General features: G+C 43.7%; 1 protein-coding gene across 1 annotated transcript in view; it reads right to left on the reverse strand.

Moving 5' to 3' along the window:
* SMC2 (structural maintenance of chromosomes 2) overlaps positions 1-18,874 on the reverse strand; it is a 1,579,182-nt gene that overhangs the window by 486,569 nt on the left and 1,073,739 nt on the right. Inside the window, exon 17 of the mRNA XM_044060351.1 lies at positions 15,886-16,090. Coding sequence (XP_043916286.1) covers positions 15,886-16,090 — 205 coding nt within the window. The remainder of the gene's footprint in view (positions 1-15,885; positions 16,091-18,874) is intronic.

Consider the following 18,874-nt stretch of genomic DNA (forward strand, 5'->3'; position numbering starts at 1 on the left):
TACTGGTACCATGGCCACATACGCAGAGAGCTTGGCACGGAGCTCCACTGCCGCTGGCATAGCTTTTGGCCCCAAGCCCACATATCACGGTACCAGCAAGCGTCAAGAATGACACCACTGCTCTGGTGCCAAACGGATCAAAGGTTGGTTCTAAAACAGTCTACAAGGAAGAACTGTAGCCCAAACCTTCAACTCCAAAGCTGGAAACAAAGGACACACCACCAGCATTGCCGGTGGCATTAATACTTCAGAAGCAAAATCATTTGGTGCTGGAGGCAGTAAGGTGCTCTGTGGTCTTGTAACTTTCATCTTTAATACAGCCAATATAGAAAGATAAGATGGGGGATAACACCATTATCCCTGTCTAACTCAGAATGAAATGATGGTGGGATGAGAAACAAATCTCACAGTGGACTGTAGCATGTTCTTCAGCAGCTTCACATAATCAGAGGAAATAGACCAATAACATGAATAGGAATGGCTAGTTGAAAAATAATGGGGATAAGAGAGGGATCTCCAGGAATACCTAGTTCAGAAGAAAAGATTAAACCCCTCTTCGAAAAGATTCCACTCTGCAGTATCTGGAGTTACTGAATTTAACACTTACATGGCCAATATAGAAATACCTTCTTCCACAGAATTCCAGTCATCCCTTACATGTAATCTTTGGGACAGAATTCCTACTGAAAGACTCATCATGCTTTTTGGAGTACTTATCCTTGGATTTTGTCTTACAACTTCCACTGGGGAAACTCTACCCAGGAAGTGTTGAACTTGGAAAGATCCTTTCTGGTCAAACTCAAGGATTAATAAAGCTTTCTACAAAAGTTCTCTAATCAAACTTTTGACATATTCCACAATCAGTCTGGAGATGAGTTAGGCATTTGACAACTATCATGTGGCAGAATTTTGGGAAAGCAAGACTAGCACTTCTTGAAATTTGTCCTGAAACTCCGCAACATAGCAAAAATCAGCAATACATCCCCAAAATAACCAAAGTACAAGCTACACCATGGCAAAACATAGCCAAGCTTACTAGTGTGTAGACAAACTGTAGCTGAAGGAAGTAATGTAAAATTTCAAACCTTCTGACAATGAAAAAATAGAAATTTCTCACAAATGTATTAAATTTGGCAAGCTACATAAAAGACCATAAAGAAAAAGTACAGTTGTGTACACTTACCATAAATGTAGATGTTAGTGTGTATTCACTGTTGCAGTAGCCCTCAGTCGGCCTGATTAAAAAAGTCTTGGGTCCTGCGTCGGTTGCTGTCTCTTCTTCCATGACGTCAGGTCAGGGGTATAAAACATGCAGCTGACGCCATTACATCAGCTTTTCTTGCCCCAGATGTCAGGTGCCCCTAATGGGAAGCAATACAAGGATATACCTCCAACAAAAAAGCAAATACACCAAAAAGCTTTTTGAGCACAGCAAGTGAGAGTAGAGGTATAGCCAAAAGAAGAAAGGGGGCTGGAGGGAGGGTAACCAGGACTGCAACAGTGAATACACAAACATCTACATTTATGGTAAGTGTACACAACTGTACTATGTTCTTCATGTTTCACTGTTGCAGTCATTACATTTGGGTAGATTCCCAAAGCTAAGGGTGGGAGGAGGAATTTAAATAGAATTAGGACCAGCTATAAGGCCCTGCAAGACTGCAGTGGCAAAACCAGCTCTGGATTTTGAGAAAATTAGCAAATAATGCTTGGTGAAAGTATGTACAGAACTCCAGGTAGCAGCTTCTAGGATGTCCCTAGTAGGGACACCCCTGAGAAAGGCTGTAAAGGTAGATGCAGCCCTGGTTGAATGGGGTCTGATGCCCTGTGGGATAGATTTTCCATGGTGCTTATAGCAGAATGAATGAAGTGGCATATCCATTTTGAAACTGTCTGTTTTGAAATAGCTTTCCTCTCTGTCCCTGCAGCAAATGCCACAAGCAGTTCAGATTTCCTTTGAGGTTTAGTCCTGTCCAAGTAGAATCTAAGCTGTCTGTGCACATCTAAGGAGTGCAGTATCCGCTCCCCTTTGTTCTGTGGGTTAGGAAAAGAAGGTAGGCAAATGAAAGGACTGATTAAGAGCCACACTGGATACCACCTTGGGCATGAAGAAGGGATTAGTTCTGAGGGACACCCTGTCCGCATGAAAGATGATGAAAGGTTCCACTGCCATAAGAGCCAGCTGTTTTCCAGGAAAGAAATTTTAAAACTGCAGTAGCAGCTGGCTCGAAAGGAGGATGAGTGAGTTTTTCCAAGACAAAGTTAAGATCCCAGGCTGGAGTAGGAGCTCTCCTGGGTCGCCTTAAATTTTTGGCCCCTCTGAGGAACTGCTTGAGCAGTGGGTGAGAGAAGAGGGGAGGCTCTGTGCTATAATGAGCTGAAATGGCTGAGGCATGAATTTTGGAGGAAAAGGACAAGCCCTTATGAAGCATCTCAGTCAAGTATTGTAGAATCTGAGGTAAATTGGGCACTGCTGCGTTCATTCCTTGAGACTGGCTCCAGGCACAAAATCTTTTCCATTTTGCAGCATAAGATTTTCTAGTACTAGGCCTCCTTTCCTCTAAAATGATATACATCACTGATTTAATGAGGGATGGTAAAGGAGAGATTAGGTAATTAGCCAAGCTGCTAGGTTCAGGATTTGCAGCTGAGGGTGCAGAATCTGGTTCACCTGCTGAGACAACAGGGAAGGAGTCTGAGGCAGGTGCCATGGAGCCAAGCGTGACACTGTGCAAGAGTGGGTACCAGTGTTGGCAAGGCCAGTCTAGTGCAATTAAGATCATCCTTGGCTTGTACTGTTTGATCTTTAGTAGTACCTTGGAGAGCAGAGGCAGTGGAGGAAAGGCAAAAACTGATAGGTTTTTCCAGCTGAAGGATAGAGCATCCAAGCTAGCTTGTGGGGAATCCTTGTGCAAAATTTGTCCAGTTGATGGTTCTGGGGAGAGGCAAACAGGTCTATATCTGGGCTCCCCCATTTGCTTGTCAACATGTTGAAAATCCTTGGTTCCAGTTTCCACTTGAGTGGGTCCATGAGGTTTCTGCTTAGTCAGTCTGCCAGTGTATTTAGTTTTCCTGGCAGGAATTGAGCTTGTAGATTCACTTGGTAGTTCAAGGCTGTGTTCCACAATGCCATGGTTAGTCTGCAGAGGGGGTAAGAATGTGTATCCCCCTGCTTGTTTATGTACCACATGACAGTGGTGTTGTCAGTCTTTACCATTAGTTGTCCTGGAAGAATGTGGTCCTTGAAGGCTTTCGGAGCATTCTGTACAGCTAACATTTCCTTTTGATTTATGTGCAGGTGCATTTGACTTGGGTTCCATTTCCTCTGAATGCACTTCTCTGCCAGGTGAGCCCCCCCCCCCCATGCATAGTCTGATGCGGGCGGTAGGGAGCAATGTGAATGGTAGTCCCCTGTTTTGGTGGCAGGCCTCTGCCCACCAAATGAACGCTAGGCGTAGGCAAGGTATGATAGGAATCCTTGCTTCTAGATCCTGTGAATGTTGACACCATAGACGTTTGGGATACCATTGTAATCTCCTCATATGCAGCCTTGCATATGGAATTAGAAGAATGCAGGAGGCCATGAATCCCAAATCTTGCAATATTTGCCTTGCAGATAGCTGGGTTTTGTGACCACTTGTTTGAAGGTAGATTGTGAAATGAATCAGTTTCTCTGGCGTGGGGAAAGCCATCTGGGAAGTTGTATTCAAGCTTGCTCCCAGGAATATAATTTATTGACAGGGTACCAGGTGTGATTTCTTTTCGTTTATGGTGTACCCCAGATAAGTCAGTACCCTTTGAACAAAGGCCAGATGATTCAAAAGAATGTCCTGGCTTTCTGCCTGAATTAGACAATCATCCAGGTATGGGTATATTTGAATACTTCTTTGCCTGCAAGATGCAATGACTGGAGCTAGGCACTTTGTGAATACCCTGGGTGCAGTAGATAAGCCAAAGGGCAGTGCAGAGAACTGATAGTGCATGTAAGCCTGCTTTGAAGCGTAGGTATCTTCTGCAAGACTCCCCGACAGGGATGTGCAGGTATGCTTCTTTTTAAGTCTAGTGTTGCCAACCATGCATCTTTGCCTAGCATAGGAAGCAGCTGGTGAAGAGTCAGCATCTTGAATTTTGGAATCACCGGAAAGGTGTTTAGAGTAGAAAGGTCCAAGATAAGACGCCATGTATTGTCTTTTCTAGGTACCAGGAAAAGTCTCTAATAGAAACCTTGTCCCTTTTTCCTCTTCTGGTACCAACTGAATAGTCCCCATGTTTAAGAGAGAGAGTACTTGATTTTGGGCCTCTGCCCACCGATTTGGGGGTAGATCTGGCCACCTGCTTGGTGTTGGTAATGTGTGGAAGTGAAATCTGTATCCTTGGGACACTATTTAAAACCCATATGTCCTGGGTAATGAGTTCCCAGTTTCTGGCCTGCAGACCAATCTTTCCGCCTAAAGGAGCATTCAGTTGGGAAGTGCTTGGAAGTTTTAAAAGCAAGTCATTGAGACAGTTTTCCATAGGGGGAGTCTTACTACTTCCAGATTTGGGTGTGGAAATCCCCCACTGCTTAGTCTTGTGTGTCCCTTGGGACTGAAACCTGGGGTTTCAGCTGTTTCTGGGTTTGGCTTGAGAAGACCTGGCAGGGGCTGGAAAGGCCCAATTTTTAGAGGGCCAGTGCCTACTAAATCTAGGAGGCTGAACTTGTAAGAAATCTTTAACAGTTTGCATAGATTTAGCTTTATCTTCCATCTTTTTAAGAACATCCTCAGCCTTGTTGCCAAACAGGCGGTCCTGATTTAAGGGAGCATCCAACAATTTAGCTTTAACATGATCAGGAAAAGATTGCTCCTTAAGCCAAGCCATGCCTTCTGAGCACAGACCCACAGCAGCCCTGCAAGAGGCCTCTAATGAATTAAATCCACATTGTAAATTATGTTTTCCAACCTGTTCAGCAGAATGCATTAAATCCTGTAATTCTTTATTTTTCAGCACAGTCAAGAATCAAGATAATGTTCTGTTTAAGCAATCCAATAACATGTTGTTGATACTTTAACATATGAAATTGGCAGTTTAAAGACCTAATGGCCAAGGTTGCAGAGGTGTAAACCCTTCTTGCCCCATCTATCCAGCACCCTGGAGTCTCTAATAGAGGGGGTAGGATTTTTAGCAGTAGAAGCCATAATGCCCTTGGGTCCCTGTGAAATAGTCTCTGGATCCGCAATAGGATTTTTAAAAAGGAACTTGTGTGAATCAGGAACCTTGTAGTATCCGTCGGGTTTTCTGGGAGCAGGAGGCAAAGAATCAGGGGCCAAACTAGATTCTGAAAAGGCATCATCAACAATGTCTAGTACAGGAGGTATAGTTAAAGGCCTATGCTGAGGCAGGAGTAAGAAATCCCTAAGCCTCTTTTTTGAATCAAAAAAAATCCTGGCTTTCCCAGTGGAAATGCTTCCTTAGAGTATGTAAGGTCTCACTAAAAGAAAAAAAACTCTGGAGGGGAAGCAGAATCCTCATAAGTAGATAAGAGCAAATCCAGATAATCAGAAGAATCCGAATCCTTGTCAGATGATCCATGAACAACTTCAGTCCTAGGTCTCTCAGAAGGGGGAGTTTGGCTTCCCCTGATTAGAGTTATAAGATCTTCAGCCATTCTTATTTGTTTTTTAGGCACAGAGGCTTGAGCATGCGGCCTGGGCATCGGTTTCTTAGGCATGGTTCAAGATTTTGGCCTAAATGAAGGAGGCGTCAGTTTAATATGCAAGTCCGTAGGCCCGAATACACCCTCAGGCCTGCACAGTGGCTCCGGACCCATCCAAGGTAGAGACATCTGCAGGTTCCACAGTAGAAGCATCTCGTGTCATACCGGACTCCGAATGGGTCTCAGTAAAGGCCTGCGAGTCAAACATAGCGGGCATCAGGGACTGCGAAAACGCCTCACTGAGTACTGGCAAACTGGCGACTGGCTTAGAAGCGTCGTCGGCAGCTCTGGACCTCGGCGGCCTGTCTCTGTCTTTATCTTTGCGTTTTTTCGGAATCCCGGTAGTCGGATGGCTAACTAATGACATTTCTGGATAATTAAACAGAGAACCGAAATATTTAGAGGCGAAAATATACAGATGACGAATAATGCGCTGATTAAATAAAGCACAAAACCGACAGCAAGGTACGTCGTGGTCAGGGCCTAGGCAAGGAATACAGTACGAATGGACATCTTTGTGAGGTATTTGCTTTCCACTTACAAGTAATGCAATTATTAACTTTTACTGACATCGGTAAGTAGCAAGAAAAAGTTTCCCCAATGGGGTACTTAACTTTAGTTGAAGACTTTGGTTCTGAAACTCAGAAACGAAAATTTCAGGAGTCGGCCTACCGGCACTTGCAAACTGCTTCTGCTTCAGGCACCGCACGGCAAGAAAGACTGATGTAATGGCATCAACTGCATGTTTTATACCCCTGATGACCTGACGTCATGGAAGAAGGGACAGCAACCGACGCAGGACCCAAGACTTTGTTAATCAGGCTGACTGAGGGCTACTGCAAGCAGATAACCCAAATGTAATGACTGCAACAGTGAAACACTAACATATTCAAATTTTGGAAAATATTCCAAGACGCTAAAATAAGCAAGAAAATCCTAGGACTAATTAGATCTTATGTTATTCATAACAGAAGGCAAGCTAGATCTGGAGAGTGAGACCATAATGCAAAGTATTACTAATAAAGATGCAAAAATGAAGTGTTGGAAAGTTTATATCAGTGATGAATAAGAAGTTATGTACTCACCATAACGTTCCATCTGAGTAGGTATCTTCATTTGTCTGCAACCTTTGGGATACGGATCCGATCTCGGATCCGAGCCGGCAACTTCTATCATAGCATAGATTCGAGCTCCTAGCTCCTCCCCTTACCCATAATCCCCTGTCTACCCTGACTGACCTCAGATCAAGTTTGCCCCATAGCACAGCTGATTAAAGTGTCCCAAAGGGAACATATGCTTATAACCATAAGAACGATCATTTTGGTCAGGGGGAAGGAGGGGGGGGGTGGTTGCAGACAAATGAAGATACCTACTCAGATGGAACGTTATGGTGAGTACATCACTTCTTAATCTGAAGTAGGGACTTCATTTGTCCTTTGGGACAGAGTCCCCAGCAACCTAAATCTTGGGTGGCCTTCATGGAAGGATATTCCGGAGCACCGCAGAGCCAAAGGACGCCCTACCTCAGGAGACGACATCTATTTTATAGTGGCTGATAAAGGTGAGAGATGAAGCCCAAGTGGCTGCGGAACAAATGTCATCCAGTGGAACCCTAGCTTGAAAGGCTGCAGATGTGGCAACGGCCCTAGTAGAATGAGCATGGACTCCTTGAGGTGCAGGCCTTCCCGAGCTCTGATATGCTAAAAGAATACAACTCGAGATCCATCGAGAGAGAGAAACTTTAGAAACTGGTTTTCCGAAATTACTTTTGGCAAAGGAGATAAACAACTGATCGGATTGCCTATGATCAGCAGTTCTATGGATATAAAAACGTAGTTGTCTGTGTACGTCTAAGGAATGTAGCTTGTACTCTCCTTTGTTTTGAAAGTTGGGGAAAAACACAGGAAGATTGATAGATTGATTGATGTTCGCTTCTGAAGATACCTTAGGTAGAAAGGACGGATTGATCCTGAGGTAAACCCCATCCGGGTGAAAGACCAGATATGGTGGTTTGACACAAAGAGCTTGCAATTCCGACACTCTTTTGGCTGAAGTTATGGCCACCAAAAAGGCTGTCTTCCAAGAGAGAAATTTGAGATCAACCGTGGCCGCCGGTTCGAAGGGGGGACCAGTCAAGGCCTGTAAGACTGAGGATAAATCCCATGGAGGTACCACCTCTTTGACTGGAGGCCTAAGGAGGAAGGTCTTACACAGTTTGGAAGTGATAAGAGGGCCAGACTCTTGCCCCATGTGATAGTATGAGATTGCTGCAAGTTGTACCTTGACTGTGGAAGAACTAGCCCCCTGGTGAAAGAGAGAGGTTAGAAAATCTAGAACCGATGCTATCGGGGGCTGTAAAAGGGTCTAAACGATGGTGTTCTGCCCAAATGGTGAAGCATTTCCACTTACTTCGATAAACCTTCCTGGTGGAAGGCTTGTGAGCTGCTACAAGAATGGCTTTGACAGGTGAGATCCCGGGAGTCCTTATGAGGAGTTGAACTGGAGCAACCAAGCCGTCAGCTTGAGGTTGACCAGGTTCGGAGTCGGAAGATCGAGAGGGTGAGAAATGAGATCCGGGAGGGGATCCAGAATCCATGGTGGATACACTAGGTGAGACCATAGGTAAGGGAACCACGTCTGACGAGGCCAGAATGGGGCAATGAGGATCATCTTGCTCCCCAACTGCCTGGCTTTCTGTAATAATTTCAACATCAGGGGAAGAGGAGGGTAAGCATAAAGCAGACCGGGAGGCCAAGCATGAACTAGAGTCTCTCAGGGACTCCACCGGAGGGGAGATCGGAGGGAAGTAATCGTTGCATTTGGTGTTTGAAGCAGAGGCAAAACGATTGCAACAAGGTTGCCCCCATCGGGCAAATACTTGCTCTGCAACTCGATGGTTGAGAGACCATTCGTAAGGAGTCAGGATAGTATGACTGAGCCTGTCCTCTAGAATGTTGGACCATCCCGGAATGTGCGTTGCTATGAGAAAGCGGTTGGTGGAAATCGCCCATTCCCACACTCTCATGGCCTCGCGGCAAAGGGGGTAAAACCTGGTTCCCCCCTGTTTGTTGATGTACCAGACGACCGACATGTTGTCTGTCTGTACTGCAATCGTCCCTACCGGAAGAGAGTTGTGTAGTGCCTGCAACGTCAAAAGCACCGCCCTCATCTCTAGGACGTTGATATGCAAAGAGGTCTCTACGTCGTTCCACGTGCCTTGGACTGTCCTGCCTGAAAAATGCCCCCCACCCCAGGCGAGAAGCGTCCGTGGTCACAGTGTCGACTGGCGGTGGTAGTGAGAAGGGACGTCCCGTGTGGAGATTGGGAGACTGCAGCCACCACACGAGCGATCTTCTGCAAACCTTGCTTAAGGAAATGGGATGAGACAGGGACCATTGTACCTGGAGGGTCCACTGCAGGACCCTCATGTTCAACCGGGACAATGGCAGCAGAGGGATTGCAGCCGCCATAGATCCTAGGGCCCTCAGGACCAATTCCTGAATTCCCTGGAGTCTCAGGTGGGCCGCTATTATCGCTAGGACCTTGGTGAACACCCTGAGGGCTGAGGTGAGGCCGAAGGGGAGGACCCTGAATTGAAAGTGACTGGCTCCCAGCCGGAAGCGGAGAAACCTCCTGGAACGCCTGTCCACTAGAATGTGATATTACGCATCCTTGAGGTCTATGGAGCACATCCAGTTGTCCTCCTGCAATAAGGGGAGGACGGATTGCAACGTGACCATTCGGAACTTTTCTTTGGGTACCGCCAGGTTTAGGAGAGAGAGGTCGAGGATGGACCTCAAGTCCCCCGTCTTTTTTGGCACCAGAAAGAACCTGGAGTAAAACCCTGATCCGACTTGATCTGGGGGGATGGGCTGGATGGCTCTCTTTTGCAGAAGCTGCTGAATTTCTGCAGCAGCCGCCTCCCTCTGACTGGGTGGTACGTCGGGGAGGCCTCTGATTTTGGGGGTTACGATAAAGGGAATTTAGTAACCTCTGGATATAATATGAAGCACCCAGCGATCCGTTGTTATGGACTCCCACATTGCTAGGTGCCTCAACGCCCCGACTGCCTCCAGAGTGGAGCAGCCGGGTAACCCCTCAGGGGTTCTGCGTGGGCCTCTCAGAGAACGGTTCTCTGGACCCAAAATTCCTGGGACCCCCTCTGCCTCTGGGGCGGCGTCCTCCCTGTCCTCCTCTGCCACGAGAGGACTGGTTGTCCTGAGCAGACTGGGATTGATGTGATTTTCGGAACCACATCTTCTTCTGACTCTTTTGGTTCTTGGAAAAGGACCTCTGGGGCGCAGAGAAGCGGACTCCGACGGCAGACAAGGTCTTCCCGTCTTTCTCGCTCTGGACAAGAGTGTCGCGAACGGTTCTGCCGAACAGTGCAGAACCATCAAAAGGGGCATTCGCGAATGACACCTTGAAGGGTTCCGAGAAGTCACAGTGAAGGAGCCAGGCCTGTCTCCTCATGACAAGCCCGACTCCACCTGCTCTAGCGGCTCCCTCCGTAGCATGAGACAACAGCCGCATAGAGGTGTTAGAGATAGAGCAGAGGGTGGCCATTCGGGAGGAGTACAGATCCTTGTCTCCCTCCGACATGGACCCTGGGGCGGGAAGCAGCGTATTCCTTAATTAGATCCCACTGCATCCGAATAACGTGTGCCATGTAGTTCAAGGCCCTCATAGAGAAGGTCGCTGAACTGAAGGCCCGCTTCCCAAGACGGTCCATCGCGCGAGACTCCTTGCTTGGAGGATGAACCGTGGGGCTCTCCTGAGCCAACTCTTTCTTGGTGGCTGCAGCCACCAACATGGCATCCACAGGGGGACCTCTGCTCCAGTGTGTTCTCTCTGCAGGGGGGCTCAAAATTTTGTCTGGGCGCTTGGGGATTGGCTCTACGGTGTCCGGTTCCTTCCAAGCCCTAGAGGATATGAGATCCACCAGGGGTTCGGGTGGAGGGGACACCCAAGAGGTAGATGGTCCTGCCTCAAACGCCTCATGGAATACGGACTCAGAGGAAGCCTTGGGGGAAGACCACCCAACCTTGATTTTGAGCATTTCCATGATGTCTCCGAAGGAGACATCCTCGGGGGGGTGATCTAGGGGAGCCTTCCCCTTCATCTAAGTCCGTATCTTCGGTGAGACTTTCAGGGGAGTCTATGTGCCTCCTCTTGCACTTTGCCTTGTGAGGAATCTCCTCGGGGGGGGGGGGGGACTGTCCGAGGAGTCCTCACGGACTGTATCTTGTTCCACTGGAACTCCTAGAGGCGCCGAGGCAGGCTGCCCCGAGGGCCGGATGAAGGGGACCAGACTCCCACTCGGATCCAAAGCGGGGATCGGACCCGGCACTGAGAACGTCGGATCCGAGGGACCAGTGTGCTCTGACCGGGACGGAGCCGAAAGCACACCGAATCCCTCGGATCCGAAGCTCGGCCCACGGCTCCGAGAGGTCAGACCCGACAAACTCGAGGGAGCTGTCAGAGCCGACGTGCCCAGCACGGTCTGCTCCGACCCACCCCGGATCCAACGTGGCTCGGCTCAGAGCGCTCAGAACTCTTAATGCGGGTTGGAGAAGGAGCAATAGGGGCGAAAAAAGGGGTCGAGCTCCCCCCCGGAGGGGGGGGGGGGCTAGAGCACTCCCATCTGCATCTGGGCCTGGATGAATCTCATCATCCGGTCCATGTCTGCATCTGACATGCTAAAAGTGGACCTCGAAGAGGCCACAGAGGCAGACCTGGAGTGCCGCCTCGATGACCTCGACGGGGACCGGGTCACCTCCTCCTCGGGTCCCGGGGAGAAACAAGGGGATCGGATCAGAGGGAGGAGGAGACCGAGAAAACCTGGACGGAAAAGCCCTCTTGGTGGGCAGGGCTGATGAACAGTCCTCGGCCCGCCGCTTAAGGTGCTTCTTCCCTCCGCTTCTCTTTCCTGGACTCCCTATCCTCCGGAGCCGAAGTGGGAGGTTGAGCCTCGGTCGGAGGAAGGGAGGCAGGAGTGAACGTTACCGGGGGGGGGGGGGGGTAGCAGTCACCAAAGTACCGGAGGCCGAAGCAGAGTCTGGGGGTAAAAGGCCCGCCAGAACCAGCTTCAACCTCTGATCCTTAAGTGCCATGGGGTTGAACGCCGCGCACATCGCGCAACCCGAAGAGAGGTGTTCAACCCCAAGGCACCTAACGCACTGAGTGTGGCCATCAGCCGGTGAAAGCTTGTGACCACACTCGGTGCATTTCGAAAAAATGGCTTTAGGGGCCTCCAACATTACTAAAGTAAAGCACACTCACTAGGCCCCTAACACTCAAGTCACACACACACACACACACACGCTACGACCAGTGGGGGAGGGAGGAATATTTTAAATTAAAATTTAAGCTGAGAAGCTAAAATAAAATTAAGTTTAGCGTTAAGGATAAACCTACAACGCACACACAATCACTCAATCAGAAAAAAAGAAAGAAAACTTTTTTCTCACAAAAACGCCAGGAGCTCTGGAATCTAGCTGTTGCTTGAAGAGTGACAAACTAGATCTGGGGTCAGTCAGGGTAGGCAGGGGATAATGGGTAAGGGGAGGAGCTAGGAGTTCGGATCTATGCTATGATAGAAGTTGCCGGCTCGGATCAGAGATCGGATCTGTATCCCAAAGGTTACTGACAAATGAAGTCCCTACTTCAGATCAAACTGTTACCTACATCTACGAGCACTAATGGTGAGGAAGATGAATCACAGTGAAACAGATCCACAGTTCTTGGATTCTTACACATAGTTTTGACTTGAAAGATCAGGAAACAGCACCTCCCCTGCAGATCGGATGAATGAGATGTTTCAAGCCTCTCAATCAACCGGTGATCCGACACCAACTGAATTGGTACTAAAACAAGTAATGGAGGGAATAATATTTACTAACAATGTAATTTGTATGAAAGCCCAAATAATGAAACATTACTGGTGACTGCACTATATAGTCAGAAGAAGCCAGAGAAGCCAAACTGTCTGAAATAAACTTTATATCGGAGAAGAATTAGTAACAGTAGATAGAGCAGTAGTAATCAGTTTAAAGAAATAAGGTCATTGCTACAATTAAGATAAATCCAGGAAAACGAAGAAAGTATCCAAAGATGCAAAATTTAATACAGCAAAGACTCACAACAAATAAACGCTCTTTTTTACAAATGCGTTTTCGTCCGACATAAACCAGGACTTCATCAGATTAATTTCAAATAAAGCAATTAGCAGTTTAAATAAGCATAACAATTAATATGAACCAATCAACAACAGTGTATTCTAGCCAGGCAAATCAAAGATTAATTAGTCTCATGAATATCAACTCAAACTTGTTGTATTGTCCCTAAAAATAAAAAGTTCATTAAACCATTCTATGTGTGTGGTGTTACAAATAAATATTATTATGAAACCTTGTAACTAAATAAAAACCTGCTTGTTATTATTATACTGTTAAAAAACTTACAATTCTTTTAAAAAATAATTAAAAAATATTAAATAGTTTAAAACATAATTTCTATCCATTTCAACCTGTTGCACTTTTATGTGATGAATGCTGCCATCTAGTGGTTTTATTTAATACTTCAATAAACTAAATAGCAGCAGCTCTCAATTTTAACACTGGGGATAGGGAAATATGGTCATTTAATCCGGGTTTTCTCGTGGCATCTAATTTGATTTGCCACCATAATTCTTTATAAGCTAACCATTCTTCCCACAAACCTCCCCTCAAGTGTTTTTTAACCTGTTCCAACACAAAAAAAACAAATTTTGCTTCTAAACATTCCTTAGTATGCCTATAAAGTGCATTTGTGTCTTTACATTTCTGGATTTCATAATTATGTTCGTATATTCTTCTCCTCAAAGCTCGTTCCGTTTTTCCAATATAAAATGAACTGCATTTTTTGCATTGAGCCAAATATATAACTCCCTTAGTCTCACAAGTATAATATATTGTAGTAACTATAGTTATATGTCCCTACTAACTATGTATATTTCATTTGTGTTCAATATAAATTCACATTGATTGCAGTGGCCACATCTAAAACTACCCATCCTTTTCTGTCTATTTATTGTGCCTCCTGTATATCCACTGTAATTATTTATTGTGTTTTTTGTATAAGATTCCAAAATATTTTTCATATTCTTTGCATTTTTATATACTACTTTTGGAATGGTATTATTCATATTATCCATATCCACAAACATTAAAATTTTTTCCCATTCATTCCTAAAAATTTCGCCAATTTTAATATTGGTCATGTTATATTCCAAGACAAAGGCATGCTCATATTTATTGGTGGCTCGTGTTTCAGATGATGTACTGTCTACATGATAATCTGTTTTTCTCCCCTTTATAGGTTGAAATTTGTTATTTCTACCCTTTTCTACTTCCTTCCTTATCATTTTAATAAATGATATAGGGTATCCTTTTTCTTCTAACATCTTTTCAAGGAATTTACATTCTATAGTAAAGTCTTCATTTAAACTAGTCATGCGACTACCCCTCACAAATTGTCCTTTGACAATGTTCTTTTTACAATGTGAGGGGTGCGCACTAGTAAAATGGAGGTAGGAGTTACAAAATGTTTCTTTTCTGTGAATCCTAGTTTCAAAATCCTTTGCAGTTTTGTATATTTCAACATCCAGGTATTGAAGTTTATCCCTGGATGAGGTATATGTAAACCTTAAGAAACTTGTGGTATTATTAATATATTCAAAGAACTTCTCAAACTTTATCATATCTCCAATCCAAAAAATAACTATGTCATCTAGGAAACGTCTGTATAACAACCAATTATTTTTGTATTCTGAATTCAATATAAAGTCTTCTTCCCATTTGGCTAGGACAATATTGGCGTATGTTGGTGCACATGCAGCTCCCATAGATATGCCCTGTGCTTGTTGGTAGTATTTGCCGTTGAACATAAGAAAATTATATTTTAATACCATTTCAGTTAAATTCATAATAACACTTTTATCGGAATGGGTTAGTTTTTTATCTCTGTATATAATATCTTCAAACATAACCAGACCCTCACTATGTGGTATACATGTGAAAAGGTCTATCACATCTATGGTAATGAAGATTAAATTATCATCAGCCAATTCAGTAGATATAATTCTCAACAGGTCCCAAGAATCCTTTAATATATATGGATTTTCAGCACAAATATGTTTGATTTTATTAACCACAAATTTTGCTAACGGAAGGGTTTTAGAACCATCCGCTGAGACAATAGGTCTCAGCGGTGGATCGTCTGCATTCTTGTGGATTTTGGGTATACCGAAAATGATGGGAGTTTTAGGTTTGGCCACATACAAGAATTCTCAGTGATCCAAAAACAAACTAAGGAAATCAAAAAACAGGTCCAACGCACCGCTGAAGACAAAACTCAAGTTTAATAGGATACAGGTGAAGCGCTTTTCGTCGCTCAAGTCATAATTTTTTCTATCTACTGTCCCCTCAAGAAGCATATAATTGAGTTGATTATCTATCTTAGAATATGCCACATTCATTTCATTTAAGGAGACAGTTAAATATCTATTAGTATCCCTTAACATGCAGTTCATTTTTCCTTCGTATATAATATTGTCCATAAAGACTGCACCCCCTCCCTTATCAGGCTTATTTGTTCTAAGCTCTTTTAATACCTCGTTTTCTTGCTTTGAAAGGTTGAATTCGTACACCTTTTGCCCGTATATCGGTCGAATTTCTTTTTCTAACATAATTTCGAAGTTTTTAATTTGTGGATATAAGGGAGGGTTAAAGGTGCTTTTGCGAATTAGGGACGAGCTCTGAGGAGGTAAATCAGATTTATTATACTGTGCAAAATGCATTTCCAAGTTGATTTTTCTAATAAATAATTTCATATCTATTATAGTGTTAACTAGGTCTCCCTTTACTGCAAGAATGAATTTAAATCCCTTACTTAATAGGTGAAAGTGATTTATATTAGGTGTTACATTGCTAAAATTGTATAAAGAAAAATTATTAAAAATATGTTGAACTCCATTAATAGCGATAGTGTCATTATTGGAATTTACATGGGGGTTTGGGTGTGTTAATAATAACGCCTCCCCCTGCCTCTCCCAATGGTAGAAGTCCTCATCCTAGCAAAGTTCACCAACACTAAAAAAACACAAAGCAGCAAAAGGATAAAAAAAGAGATTCCAGTACTTATCAAGTTACCTCCACTCAGTGTTCCTTGGGGATCAAATGTATCTCCACCAAGTGTGACAGTTTTTGTCATAACTTGTTTATCAAATGTCACCTTCTTAGCATTATCCAGAGTGTCACAGACCAGTGTTGTACCAAACACAAATTGCATAGCCTTCTGAAGTTCAGATTCGTATCCCACCAGGGAAAGGGCCAAATGTACTTTGTCATGCCCAACCTAAAGGAGAAAATAAAAATTAAAAAATGTAGTTTGACAACAGGCTAAAGCCATATTCCCCTTGAAAAATGGGTAAAGAAATAAGTGTTGTACCTACTATAAATAACTACAAAAACTGTCTGCATGAGAGACACACCAAACATGTATGCCAAAAAAAAAAAATACATTGCTTCAGGATTTATTTTTAATTTTACATTTGCAAATCAGGTAGGTATACTGACCCAGAAACCCTTTTCAGGAATGAAATGGGCCCAAAATGGCAGTACAGATATTCACAACAACACAAAGGTATTTTCAAGGGAATACTACACATGATAGATTTAAAGTTTTCTTGGATAACTGCCTAACAAGTATAAACACTAAAGTAGGGGTGTCCAACCTTTTCAGTTGCAAGGGCCGCATTGAGTCAACAGAAACTGTCTGGGGGACGCATGTAAAATATATATCATTGCAAACAGCAAGTGAGGGCCAAAAAAAAAAAAAAAAAAAAAAAAAAACCAAAACAAAAAGGGTCTCTCACGTAAACTGAAGACCAAAAAAAAAAAAAAAAAAAAAAAAAAAGTCTCTCACGTAAACTGAAGAGCAAAAGACCACAGGTGTATGCATAATATTTGCCCTAAAATTCACTATCTCATTCTAATTATTAAAAAAACAGATAAATATAACTGACATCTTAGTTTAACACCAAAGTTTATCTGTAAAAAAAAAAAAAAAAAAAAAAAAAAAAAAAAAAAATTAAAAGGGTACGAACATTTCAATTTGTAGCCAAACCCTACTTTAACAGTGCCCCTATCAGTGAGGTAATGTTAGTGAATGTTTGACTATACATCAACTATGTACAACAGATGTCTTGCATCCAAATAACCATAAAATAATTAGCAGATGCCACTACAGCCATCCAAATAGTCTTAAATGCAATTACCTCCCTGTGTATAACAGAAAACAACCCAGCCATGTACTGATAAACTTGATCCATCACCAAGCTGCCCCTCTTACTGAGGTAAAGGATGTTGACAGAATGCAAGTCCAAAACATATTGTACAGTTACACAGTTTAAATTCGTGTATATACAACTTCCCTCTTCTGTGGAATGGCACACATGGAAAAATATACACAATTAACTACACAGTGCAAAGTAAACTCAGATTCAACAGAACTAAAAATATCAACGTATATATATATTTATTTGCCTTATCTGTACTTCTTTAACAAAGACTTAAGTGGGTACATACAATGAGCCAATTATCACAGCTAATGTTAAAATATCAGTGCCAGTCAGTATCCACATGCCAACTCTCAATGGAATGTGCCTGCATCTGCTGTGTCTGCATTAAGGGTATACCTTAATCTTGAGTTTATGACACCTAATCAAATAAGTTTCAAAACTGGCAAATCTTAACGGTCATCTTTTATACATCATAATAGTAGAGACACAATTGGCTGCAGGACTACAGAGAAAATCGCAAACAAAGCATTCACAATCTGAGACAGCCAGCAATCCTATGTGCAGAAAAACGTGACTTTATGGATGCATGTACTAATTTCTCAAGTATCACTGTAAGTCTAATAGCCCACAAGCTTCAAGGAACCTTATACCCCAGGATGTTTGGTACATTCCTAACATTAATCTGGTAACTCCTGACCTAGCGCTTACTGTACAGTCTGGGAGTGTGCAGTTGCATCTCCCCACCTACCACACAGTGTGGGAGAGGGCAGCTGTACCTCCCTGCCTACAGTAGAGTATAGGACAGTAGCTGTACCTCCCAAGATACAGTACAGCGTGAGTGTGCAGCTGCACATCCCAACCCACCGTGCAGCCAAGGAGAATGCCATTGAACGTCCCAACCTACAGACAGAGGGGTTGGAACAGTGATTATATCAACTATTAAACTATAAGAACAAAGACTACAAAAACAGCAATCAATCTAGACTAGAGATTGAATCTAAAATTATTATAAAAAAAAACAATATTTTTTTGCAACAGGCAACCCCCCCCCCTACTCCTTGCTAATTACATATACCAACTCTGAGATCACATCAGAGAGAGAGGGAGGACAAATTCCCTGCCCTGCAGCAATGTGATCTCAGACAGCAGGAATGGAGAGTTCACTTTTCTGAACATTCACTCTTACACCCAACCCAAATTAATTTTCTGACTGCTCGCTGTAATGAACGGTAACTTGGAGAGTACAGCTGAACCTAACCTAACACAAAGGCTGGAAGACTGCAGCTGAGCCTACCAACCTACTGTACTGAGAGTGGGAGAGTTTAACTCAATTTCTCAACCTTCCATACATTGTGGGAGAGACGGCAGCTTGTTCTCACAACCTACCATCCAGTCTCTGTGAGAACAGTTCAACATCCCAATCCACCCATACAGCATGGGACTGCAGCTGTACCTCCCAACCTGCCATACAGCATGCCTCCTTCACTGTTCAGCCTGGAAGAGTGCAGCTGTATACACCCCCAGCCTTCTGCACTAATTAATCACCGGTGACTTGCCACTGGGTAATCTTTCTAAGTCAGATCACCTCACTTCTCCTTCCTCTGCTAATATGGGCTGCAGTACAGCTTGTACTTGCTGTTCAAGTATTCTGTCATTACCTTTTTCTGAACAGCAATGTTTTTCAGTACTGAAAGAAATATAATTTAAAAATGAAACACAAAGTAACCATGCATTCTGAAAGAGGGGACTTTAATTGTAACTGCAGTAAATATTTTTGACCATTTTAAATGTAGATTCCAGCTCATCTCACTGCACAAAACAAATAAATTGTACTTAAA

The sequence above is a fragment of the Protopterus annectens genome, chromosome 2.part0, assembly GCF_019279795.1.
Source record: "Protopterus annectens isolate FY-2018-M chromosome 2.part0, PAN1.0, whole genome shotgun sequence".
Lineage (NCBI taxonomy): Eukaryota > Metazoa > Chordata > Ceratodontiformes > Protopteridae > Protopterus > Protopterus annectens.